The 12,834-nt window shown below is 35.3% G+C and overlaps 1 protein-coding gene across 1 annotated transcript in view; it reads left to right on the forward strand.

Annotated features, from left to right (window-relative positions):
• Positions 1-9,403: 9,403 nt before the first annotated feature.
• The window catches only part of LOC117119320 (E3 SUMO-protein ligase NSE2-like), an 8,304-nt gene continuing 4,873 nt past the window's right edge, over positions 9,404-12,834 (forward strand). The window contains exons 1-2 of the mRNA XM_033264104.1: positions 9,404-9,545; positions 10,859-11,038. Coding sequence (XP_033119995.1) covers positions 10,912-11,038 — 127 coding nt within the window. The 5' untranslated portion in view covers positions 9,404-9,545; positions 10,859-10,911. The remainder of the gene's footprint in view (positions 9,546-10,858; positions 11,039-12,834) is intronic.

A 12,834-nucleotide genomic window follows, 5' to 3' on the forward strand; every position in this document is an offset into this window, starting at 1 on the left:
ATAAAATGCCTTACTTCAGCCCCAATTATGATGGGGCTGAGGTGGATGAACCCTCTTTCTATGAAATCCCTCTTTGGGCCCCCCCCCACTATTAACGAACTCCTGTCCACCTTAAAAGGACGATCATTAGTAAACAAAAATCATTGTGACTAATGTCAAGTAATCATATTTTAAAACATAAACATCACATTTTTGGGATCTTATAGGTTGATTTACAATTTACTATCACGTTTTAAAATGACATGGGTCGCGGCTTGTCTGGGTAATCACAAATCGTGTCCTAGAGAGAAAAGTTTGGGAAGCGGGGCTTTAATACATTTAAAGTGATAATTTAAGTAGACACCGGGACACCAGGAAATTAATAATTAAATATGGATGTTAGTTTTTATTGTTCCGAACGACATGGAAAAGGTCCATTCATAAGAGTATTTTTCTTTATAAAGCTTATCATTCCACATCCAGAGGCGGATCCAGAAATTTTCTGACAACGGTGGGGTGGTTGGGGGGGGGGGGAACACACCCACCTCAGCCCCACCAAAGTTGGGCCTGCGGTGAGCAAAGTTTAAGAATGTGCCCCTCTCTAGACGCTCAGAAAAGGCACTCTAGATGGTAAAAATGCTTTTTCAAAGCAGTGTTACTCCTCGACAAAATTATTGTCTTAATCCCGACAGGCGCTATCCCCCCACCCCGCCTCCCTAAGATACTCCTTCCCTTACGGGCATCGCAAAAGACTAATTAAGGACCTGTAGTCTTCTAAACTGGGAGTCACAAAGCAAATTATGATTATGGCACCTCTAGATGCCCGAAAAATGGCACTCATTCAGACTTAAAATCTAAATATTTTGTCTCCATTTTTTTTTTCTTTTTTGACTAATGTAGATCAGGGTGCTATAGAGCGAGGATCATTTCATTTCATTTATTTATTCAGACAAGTGTCTTGGGGCCCCAAAAGCAACAAAATCACCATGACAAAAGTCTGAAGCCCAGCACAAAAGTCTGGAGCCCCAGATCCTATGGGTAGGGGAACCACAGGGGCCCCCAAGGGTCGGTGGACCTGCGGACGGCCGCACGAGAGCCCACACGCTTTACGCTACTGAGCATAGATAGCTGCTCTAGGGTACCGTACTTTTGGCATTCCGTGAAAATGGCTAAAAATCCCTGTCTTGGGTCTTTTTTTAACATCCTGATTTATGAAATCGTTAGAAAGAATTGGCCTCGGGGATATAGTTTAACGTTGTGTTCGTCGTCAATCAACAACAAATTCAAAATTAAGTGGTAAAATAATCGATCTCTCTTTTCGCCCACTTATGGGTCCGCCACTGAACTCATGGGTACAATTCCCTTTTCCCTCTTTCTCTTGCCTTCAACTCTTCTCAATTTTTTTTCTCTCCCTTTATTTAATTTCCGACGAGACTGACGGGGAGGGGGGTTGGGAAGCTGGATCGGCCTCTGCACGTCTTGTAAGTTGGTGAATGTAGGCTACTGTTGGATGTGAACGCACAATAAGAAATATATAACTCTTACAACAACAATTTAATATTTGTATTATTATTTCATTTTGATTAAATTTATTTATTTATTTAATTCGGTATATATATATATATACACATACAAATATACAATGGGCTGCAAAAACTGAAAATATTGCATTTACAATTACTTCAAAATATTATTTAAAAAAACCACGTTTAAAAAACATTAAAAATATTCAGATATAAACATTCAGGCCTAAACTAAAAAACATCAAAGCGGTATTCCACAAATTAAAAAAGAAAAACATAAATAAATAAATAAAAAACAGCATTTAATTCAGTCGATTGTATGTACAATATTGCATTAACAGCCAATAAAATCTAATAAAGTTTAGCTAGTTACTTTAGTTTTATTATTATTATTGTTTATTACTTAGTTTTATTTTTATTATTATTGTTTATTAATATTATTATGCATTAGAATTTTGGCTATGTGTAGGTGACTTTCTGTATCTCTCAGTCCCTTAGGAATTTTAATGATTAGATCTCAACGTTCTTGAAGATTTATAATAGGGGGCATAGTCTGAATTCATCAGATTTCAACAACCGTTGCCAAAAAAAAAAGAAAGTTGCATTCAATATTGCATGATCAACATCATCAAGTACCGGTACTAATCCAAGGGAAATTTGGGCGTAATTATTTCGGGAGATTTATGCTTTAAAAAATTCATAGTAAGCAGGCCCGTACGCAGGGGAGTAGGGGTGCGTAAACACCATTACCAAAGGTCAAATTTTTCCAGGGTCCACCCATTCCACTTCACACCCCCTCCCCCAAATTTAGTGGCGCATGGAGCATTTTCGTTTAAATTCTACTTTTATTCGATTTCCTGTTTAAACCTTACACACTTTTAAGAATCACACAATAGCCAACAAAACTCAAGTGCTTGGCCCATCTATAAAAGTTAAGTGTCTTTCGCCCACGAATTGGTGCAAAGGACCGTGGTGGCGTCAGCGGGGGGAGGGAACAAGGGAATTTTCTTTCCCCACCAGAAAAAAGTCACAGGTCTTAATGCCAACATTTCTTTCGTGTATGTAATTGCATATAGGCCTACATGATAAGCCTACATAGCAATACTGTACTGTATACGCAATAACAAATACAAAACACAAACATTGAAGTGTTGCATGACCATTGTGAAATGTACCACCTCCTTTATCATTATTACTTAGTCAAGATTTTTATCATATTACTTAATGAAGACTAACAATCTTGCTTAACAATAATAGCAACATTGCAATACATTACAGTACATTTTACCTTACCGCTCCTTTACAGTATAATTATAAAAATAATAGGCCTACTAAGACTAATGATAATAATATTAATGATTATAATATTTATAATAATAATAATACGGTAATACCAATGATAACAACAAATATTACAATAATAATAAAATAATAATAATAATAATTATTATTATTATTATTATAGTAATAATAAAAAGAGTGGTAACAGATGTAATTTTAGTACTGTATCTGTGTTTAACAAATATTCGACCTATACAATAACAATAATAATACATATAATCATAGTTACCAACCGTCGCGCATCGTGCGGGACGGTCCCGCATTTCAAAGTGATTTTGGATGAAACATGCATTTTGCAGAAAAACATGCGTGATCCTAAATTTGTCACGCATTTAACAAAAGTCCATGCGTGATAACGATTTATCACAAATTCAGGGGAAATGCATTTTAAATTTGAAGAAATTGGTTGGATTAAAACTATAAAAAGTGATGCAGTAACTTGAGTCATTAGAGTGTACAGTATTTCCCTGAAAGCCCTACTTATTTCGTCACTAACGAGTTACTAAAAATTGATCAGTAATGAAATAATTGTGTAGGTCTACAAAGTTCGGGTGCTCAAGTTAAACCATAGAGAAAATAGAACTATTTTCTCTATGGTTAAACATAATTAAGCCTACATTGAAACACAAATTGGCTTTATTAATACTATTTTTGCTTATGTACCTGTATTATCAAACAGACACTTTCTGAAATAGTTTTAAAACAACTTAAAATGTCAGATCATCGGGGGGTGGGTGGGGTGGTTCCCCTGCCGCTTGGACCCCCATCATTACAGCCAACTGACTCACGCATTTCAATCTCTCAGGTTGGTAACTATGAATAAACTACCGGGTTGCTGGTTAATTTGCAAGGTAGTACATGGCTCAACTATTTTTTACTTAGGAGTTAATTTGTAGAAATCGCACACAAATCATATGACGTCACTGACGCCGGGGACGGCAACTCGATTTTGAGATTAATTTTCCGAATAAATACTAAATAACTTCTAATGACAAACTATTGTCTTCAGTTGTCTTTGTTGGTCATTCATCTGTCATTTCATCTATTTTTCGGTGATATTACCATTCTCATTAATCTATAAAACACCCACATAACAACGTCACGTTAGATCGTTCGGTGGGGCCGCCGTGGTGACGCCGGTAGGGTAAATTTTCTTCGGAAGGTATCAAAATGATAAACAGTTTCATTGGACAAAATTCTTGCTTATGTTAACCACATGCTTACCTAAGATTATACTGACACTGGTTTCAAATGAAATAACTGACAACTTTGGTTTTTATCAATGTTTTAATAAGTACATAAAACTATGTCACAAATACGTATGCAAAAATGCTGTTTTTGTATTTTTCTTGAAATCTGTATGCGTGATCACCATCATCATACACAGTATAGTAGATTAAAGTAAGATGTTTCAAATGATATAAAAATTTATACAAACGTATCTTTGAAACAGGTTTTTTTCGAGTTTTATTTACCTTGACGTCGACTCCGTCTAGTAAGCAGCAGGATTAATCCCGCAAGGATTAATCACCACGCTGTTTTTGTATTTTTCTTGAAATCTATATGCCTAATCACCATCGTCATACACAGTATAATAGACTCTAAGATGTTTCAAATGAAAATTCATCGTAGCCATTAATTATTATCAATACGGTCCCGGCGTCATTCCTTGAATCGGCACGGTACGTATACTACTTTACCGCTTGAGTTCACGATGTACACATGACATGGATCATATCATGTAAAGATAATTTTTTGTCCCGAATTATAATTTGTATTTTTAATGTATTACTAGAGACAGGTCACTGCATTAAACAATTATGTGGCTATTCATTGTACTATTATTTACTATCAACTATTTGCCCCGGCTTCTAATTTTTTAATTGATTTAATATGCTGAATCATTATTAATGGTATATACCTATTACATATTTCTATAAATTAATCAACAAATGACTCATTAATCACACTATCGTAAATAGGCCTATTGAAGTATGAAGCATTAATAATTCTTTATTAAAGCATTATTCAAGCCCCTTCATTATTATTATTATTATCATTATTGGCCTATTTAATTTTTAGATATTCTTGTATATTTTTATATTTTATTGCATGTTTTTTGTAGGCTTTGAGTGTTGGAGTGACACGCCCCTTGGAGACAGAAGTTCTCTGATCTCTTTTGCTACTCCATGGCGCATTCAAAGTTGTATTGTGTCTTTTCATTTGTGTTGCCGAAATTAATAAAATAAAATAAAATTTTATTATTATTATTATTATTATTATTATTATTATTATTATTATTATTATTATTATTTTATATATATTATTTATTAACCATATTAACTATGAAAACATGAATTAGCCTGTGTGGATAACATTATCACAGAAAATAAACTTATAATTTATAAGATTATTTTTGAAACAAAATCAAATAAAGTACGGTAGATATAACATTTTTATTTAAAAGCAGGTTTTGCATAGACGTAATTTTATTCAATATGCTGATTAATATTATTATCTCAATAATCAAATTATTATTATTATTATTATTATTATTACTATTATTATTATTATTATTATTATTATTATATTATTGTTATTATTATTATTATATTATGTTCCTGTCTTTTGGAAGAAGCTTTCCAATATTAAATATTTGTGTGAGCAATAGTAAAGCAGGGGCGAATCCAGAGATGTCCAAAAGGGGGTCCGAAAGTGGGACGGATTGCGATAACTCTACCCTAAGGGGTCCGGAGGCATGTCCCCGCGAAATTTCTGTGTTCTAGACGCCCGAAAATAACCTCTGAGGCGTTTTGGGCTATCAATTTTTCTTTTTCTTTCTTTCTTTCTTTTCTTTTCCTTTTTGCCAGCCCACCCCACTCCTAAATCCGTCTCTCTTAAAGTACGGTACTGGGTGGGCCCACTGGTATTGGGGATTGAAAGTGGCACCAGAAAGTACACAGACGTTAGGCCTGCGTGGACAAATAATTTCCTAGTAATGGTAATGGTGGAGACTTACATAGCGCATACGTGGTCTCTATATGCGCTGTATAGAAAACAAAAATAGCAAAATCTAGTAGGTTGAGGTAATCATGCTAAAATAAATATTCTATTATTTATATATTCAGATCGCACCGAGAGCTCACGGGGGCTACGCGCGACTGACTGATTCTGTTCTTTATAGCCTAGTCTTTTATGCAATTGTATTCAGAATGTCCCAGCATTTGAATCTATCAAAATTTCTTTCATTTCTGGATTCCCCAGCGGCTAACAGGGCAGTGGCATACGGTAACAATGGGGCCGGGGGCCCTGTGGCTTTCTGAAACTTGGGGGCCTTTTGGGTCTCGGTCGCCAATTCCATCGTGGGATTTTAGTTGCTCATTTTTAAATGATTTGCATTGTTTAAATAATTTGGATGTTTGCAAACATTCTAAATGTTTGTAACGACGAATAAATGATAGAATATCAGTGGCGGATCCAGGAAATTGAAATAAAATGGCCACGGAGGGACTTTCACATTTGGAGAGTCTACCACCCCAGCAGAAGCATGGTCGGGACTGAGGTAAGATAATTTATGAATATGGCACCTCCAGATGGCTGGAAATGGCACTTCACAGACATAAAATAAAATATAATTTTCTTTTCATCTCCATTAAAAAAAACATTTTGACAAATTTAGTGTGGCCCCAGGCCGACAGCGCCCCCACCCATCTTTATTACGCCACTGGACATAATATGATATAGGCCTGTGTTCTACAGTCGATTTCAGAGACACATGCTGTTGGCCCGGTGGGGCGGAGATAAGAAAATATATGCTTATGGACGGAAATGGCGGCTCACAGACTTAAAATTGTGAATGTGTTTCTTTTTATCTCCATTTATAACAATTTTTGTTGACAAATTTGTTGTGGGTCACAGGCCGACAGGGCCTCCCTCCCTTTAATCGCCTCCCTCCCTTTAATCGCCACTGAATATAGTATGATATAGGCCTATGTCCTACAGTCGATTTCAGAGACACATTATGTACAACATCCTTCTTGGTCAGGTTATGAAGGAACCTATGGGGCCCCTAGGGCTCGGGGCCGTGCGGACTGCCGAATTCTTGTTTAGGGGCCGATACAGAGATGTCTGAAAGGGTGTGGTGGGGGGGGGGGGGGGAGAGGGGGGGGGGGTGGAGAAGGTGAGGCCGAAGTTTGGTCGATCGAGATATCTCTATCCTGGGGGTCCAGGGGCATGCCCCACAACATTTTTGTTTTTAGACGCCCAAAATAACCTCTGAAGCTTTTTAGGCGATACATTTTTTATTTTTTTATTTTTTTTCTTTATTTTTTTTTTTAACTTTCCAAAAGGGTGGTCCGGGCCAACCCCCCACCCCCCTAAATCCGCTCCTGTTTTGTACGTTGTTTGCCACCTGAATACATAAATGAAATAAAAATAAAATCATTAGTTCTCGTAATGCTGGAGCCTGCTCCTCAGTTTCTGTATAGTGAGTCGAACTTGTAACCCGGACTTTAAAGTATCACAGGACTTTCGTATGCACGGGACTTTTAGTAAGGACTTTTATAGTACCCGGATTACAGCTATACATTATCAGATATCAAAAATAATCATTCAATATTGTCAGCAGTACACGGACAGCAGCGTGACCACTGAGAAAATGAAAAAAAGATTGCGTCTAAAAAACAAAAGAAAGAAAATCCCAATATAGCTTTAAAATCCCAAGATCCACAAAATATTAGTATATATACATGTTTAGAGGGTAACACCTGCCAGTGTAGGCCTATCCGAGAAGGTCGGCTTATTCAGGGGCCCTCTTAAATATCCGTGATGCTTTTATCAGTAAATTGTCTTAGTCGTGAGAAAAAGTCCTGGAGTGTCATAAGATTGAACCCAGGATCCTGGGAAAGGAAATGAATTTGTACCGTACTGCATTGTTGTACTGTAAAACATTCCATTTCTGCTTATTCACTTTTATTTTATGATGATGTTAAATTATTCAGATTTATCTCATCTCCACAAGACGCTGGTCTTCTTCAGGAGGACCTGTGTAGGTGCGGACCTGGGCTATTGGAAACTCGGTCTCAATATTGACAAGTGCAAACTCTTATCTATTACTTTGAAAAAGAAACCTATTAAGTTTAATTATCATATTGATGACCAGGTCCTTGAATCTGTTTCTGCTCATAAAGATCTTGGTATTTTTATTGATTGCAAGAGTTGAATTTTTGTTGTCATATTAACCATATTGTTGCTAAATCTAATAAAATGCTGGGACTGATTTAGAGAAATTGTAGACTCTTAAGGGATGGGAAGGCTCTGATGGCCTATAATATATAAAACCATAATTAGGCCCAATAGAGGTCTGTACAGTAATTTTTAATTCTATTTCTCCAAATCAGGCTCAGCGGAGTGAACATATTCAGAGAAAATTTTGTAGACTTATTATAAATAATTGTCCTAACTATGTTATTAATATTAATTTACTTAGTGATCGTAGAATGCTCTCTGACATAGTTTTTCTTTTTAAGGTACCGGTAATGAATTCTGATTATGAATGTGAATTAGTTTCTTGATTTAATTTACATGTGTCCAGGCGTACCCGAAATAGAGGTCTTTTAAACCCACCTTTTAGTCGTGTTGATGTTACATGTAAAGGTTTATTTAAACGTTTATATGATTGTTATATTAAGTTTTGTATGTCTAATATTTATATTGATATTTTTTTTACAGTTTAAATGTTTTTAAATCTTAATAAGTTGTTAGTACTTTTTATTGTATTTTTATATCTATTTACATAAATATTTTATTTGTACTTTAACCTGCTAGTGGCGGTAGTTATCGCTGTTGGTTAGTACGAAATAAAATAAAAATATAATAAAACAGTGTCTGGATTGTCAAGACCAATCACGTTCATTTTTTTTTCAACTGATGAGAATTTTCTGAAGTTGGTTTGTATTACACGGAAAATACTCAAGTACCATATAAAACTCACATTTCCATAGAAAAAAAAGGTGTTGATTTTTAACTTTTATTTTTGGGGGGTAATCTGGTAAGGATAAAATATTTTTGATGAATTGATTGTCAGTAAGACACAATGCAAAGCATTTGCAATGTAGGAGACGGTGTGATTTCCTAGCAAAGTAGGACTATAGGTACAATATTCTTGCTCAATTTTTTCAGTCCTACGTATTTGTCCGAAGCAAACAACATATCCGCCAATGGGACAGATTTAACCTAAAAATTCACCCTGTTTTAGAAAATGATGAGAATGGTTCTAAAGAGCAACCTTATCAGAAGAATTGAAAATACAACTAATACTAAGCTTCCAAACCAGAAGAGCCCTCATTCACAACACCGCTTGGAATTTATCCCAAATTGGTTGGAGATCCCATCAGTAATTTGTTAAATTCTTTAAATGTCATCTCTTATAGTCCATTACATTCAAATTTAAATGATCAATTGTTTCTACAGTATTTCATTGTTATTTCATTTAATAATTTCGCATCGCATACCGGTATGCCGTTACCATGACCGTCGACCATGATTGACTGAGTTGCTGCCACCAACGTTCAACAAATTACTGTAATGCCCATGGGCGGGCGCCCGGCCGGTAATGCCAATGCTGTTACTACGCGCGCCACGGATCCGGATAGCACCAAAGATACTAAAGACACACTAGGCCTAGCCAAATACAAATTGCAGGTGCAGGCATATATTTATTTAAAATGTTATTAGGGGGCCTACCCGAAGTTTGTCGTGCTGTAATCTAATTTCGAATCGATAACTTGAATTATTATATATAGAAATGATAATAGTAGGCTAGGCCTAGGCTAACCTAAGCCTCCTTTCTACTACTAGTACTAGCCTTTCGCCCAATAATATGGCCTAACTAGGCCCTAGGCTAGGGCCTGGCCAGTTAGGCTACACTGGTGGTGGTGGTATATCATTATCATCAAATCAGTACAGACAGTGGTATTCGTCATAACTACTAACTTAGTTAACTAACATGGCCGCCCATATATAAATACTTAGGCCTAGGAGTCGGACGCCTAGCCTACGTAATAGACCTAGGCCTAGCCTAGGGCCTTTGTCTGCTTTAGGCCAACTTCGGCCGCCGACACCTTCGGCCGCGCCCTGTTTACATGTGCACTTGTTTACTATTCAATAATGTAAATAGAAAGACCTGAATTTTAAATCACCAATAAATTAAATATTTGATTGAGTAAATTAATTGATTGGCTTAAATAATATAAGGGCATGAGAATAGAGAGATATTCCTAAAGAATTTTTATTGACCAATGATTGACAAAATTACTCTAGATTTCTTTTTCCAACTCTTGTAAATAACACACTTTCATCACCCTCGCTAATGTGTTATTTTACATCCGATCTTGTATGAAAAGATAACATGGACAGACAACAGACATAAAAATAAAATTATTTAAAAAAAAGTTTTATTTTGTGGATAAAGGACGAAATTTGTGCACATGTATCATTCTAAATTTTATTTGACGAAATTCTATTTTGTGGATAAAGGAAACTGACGAAATATGAATAAAAATACAGTAAAAAATGAGTTTTGTTTTGAGTTTTGTTTTGTATATACATACAATAGGCCTACCTAAAATAAATACGTAAATATTACTGTGCGACATGACAGCAATTATTTAGTTTAGCAAAGGCTTAAAGTTAGGCATACGCCGCCACAGCATGTGGTGTGGAGAAATGCCCAACTGGCGCTCCATATAAATCTCGCGCGGCTGAAGGTGTCGGGGGCCGAAGAAGTCATATCCCCTTTGTCTAGGCCTGGGCCTATCTAAACTCTTATTTTTATATTATATTCTATAAATATTTTATATTGTTATTGTAGTAACATCTTGTATAAAACCATTAGAAACTACATGGATCACCTCATCGGTTCATGAGTGTTATCAACAGATGAAAAAAATTTTTATTTAATATTCAACTGTTTTTATGCTTAAGTTAAATATAAATTATTCTGCTATATGATTTAGGGCCTGTGAGTAATTTATCAACTGCCTTCTCAGAGTACTGTACAACGTCAACCATGTCGAGTCAAGTTCATTTTGCAGTCTTGGATTCTGCCATGTCTCAGCTGCATAAAACAATAGACATGATTCCTAATGGAATGAAAGATACTGTAGAAGTAGCTTTAGACCTTGCAGAATATGATGGTAAGTGGCCCATTTAGGTGGTACAGGGATTGGGGTGGTGCCCCACTAAAAAAAAACCAGTTTTCTGCCCCTCCCCATAAAAGTTCCTGTATGCTCAAGTAGTTAAAAAATCATCTTTAAATAGCATTCCAAACTTGCATAGATTTTTTGATATAGTGAAAAATGGGATTTTTCAAACAAACAATATATGTTCTGCATCATGTCTCCTTTTATATTTAATTTCACACTAAACAAATAAAGTTTACAGTAGAATCTAAGCACTGATGATAGTGCCTAGTGCTAGCACTAGTTACATATATGTACGCCTACATGCGCCTAATACAAGGATCATATTATATTAACTGTATCTAGTAGTAAGATACAATAATGTATATTAACTTTTCATGAAGGTGTACAGCTGTTTTTGAATATACCAAATGCAAATGATAATTACATTTCAAGAATGCGAGCAAGAATGGCACTCTATATTTCTCAAAAAACACAGTACATCTTAAGGCACCGATACCAAAATTGCATGTGCCAAGCATGAATAGATAATATACAAAAAAATAAAAAGTATTAAGACGTCCAAAATGTTCAGGTAGATTCATATTAAATACAGTATTTAAAATTTAAGTTAATGAAAATCTTTTAATTTGCTTCTAAAATTTTATGAGTTTTACAAATAGTTTAGGGTAGGTAATTTTAAATCTCTAATTTCCAGATGGTTTTTAATAAGTTGCGTAGTATTAATTAAATTAAATTAAGCAATTAGACCGAACTATTCACCAAAACTCGCTCAAATATATGTTGACTGTTTTTAAACTCCTCAAACATGTTTATTTGTACATTTTAACATAAATTATCATATCGAAAAGCCTTGATAAATGTTCCTAAATAAACTGACCTAAAGTAATTCTGACCCATTAGATTTGAAGTGGAGTGAAAGAAACAAATGGAAAGCTTGAACATTTTTACAAATTTGTACACAGTGGGCATAGTCTCGTCACATGACGTAAACAACGTTCTTCTGACTCTCTGGCCATCGTAGTCAAAAGAAACATCTTATTGTACAATTCAGCAATTTAAGTTTATCTAAACAGTTTTAATATTTCATACAGAATATTTTCATAGAGTACTTAGATGAATGTTTACCTGTTACCTGTAGTCAGTGCTGGATGTCGAGGGTCGTGCGGTAGACCAAGCCCAAGTGATTAGCCTAGGCCCCCTAGAAGGCCTTTAAAAAACTCCTCATATTTTTAGTCTGAATGGAAATGTAAATCAAATCAACATTAATCTCATGAACTATGATCATTCAAAGTGTATACGTTGTTATAAAAAGCATGTTCTATGCTAACTTCATTACATTTTAGGCGACTTAATATACATCACTTTTGACTCCGCTCAATGCATCAGCATAGCTCTTAGGGCAATGTTTATGTTTTATACCCACTATACAAAATCGGGATCATATCATCTTTGTGACCAATTCGGTCTATTCCATTTTAAATTTTATGATACTGTAGTGAATGCGTAAAAACCATTCTACTGCTACAACACTTATTGATGTTTCCCATTACATTTTAGATAATATTAATGAAGGTAGAGTGACTGCTGCTATATTTGTTGACTTAAAAAAGGCTTTTGACACGGTGAATCACCAACTACTCATTAACAATTGCACCAATTTGGTCTTGATTCTATGTCTTTAAATTGGTTTAAATCCTATTTATCTTGTAGATCACAAATAGTCCAAATCAACTCAACACGCTCAGATGCTATGGACATTGATATTGGAATACCCCAGGGTTCAATAC

Source organism: Anneissia japonica, unplaced genomic scaffold (assembly GCF_011630105.1).
Source record: "Anneissia japonica isolate Jap-2015-1 unplaced genomic scaffold, ASM1163010v1 scaffold218054_len391659_cov197, whole genome shotgun sequence".
Classification (NCBI taxonomy): domain Eukaryota; kingdom Metazoa; phylum Echinodermata; class Crinoidea; order Comatulida; family Comatulidae; genus Anneissia; species Anneissia japonica.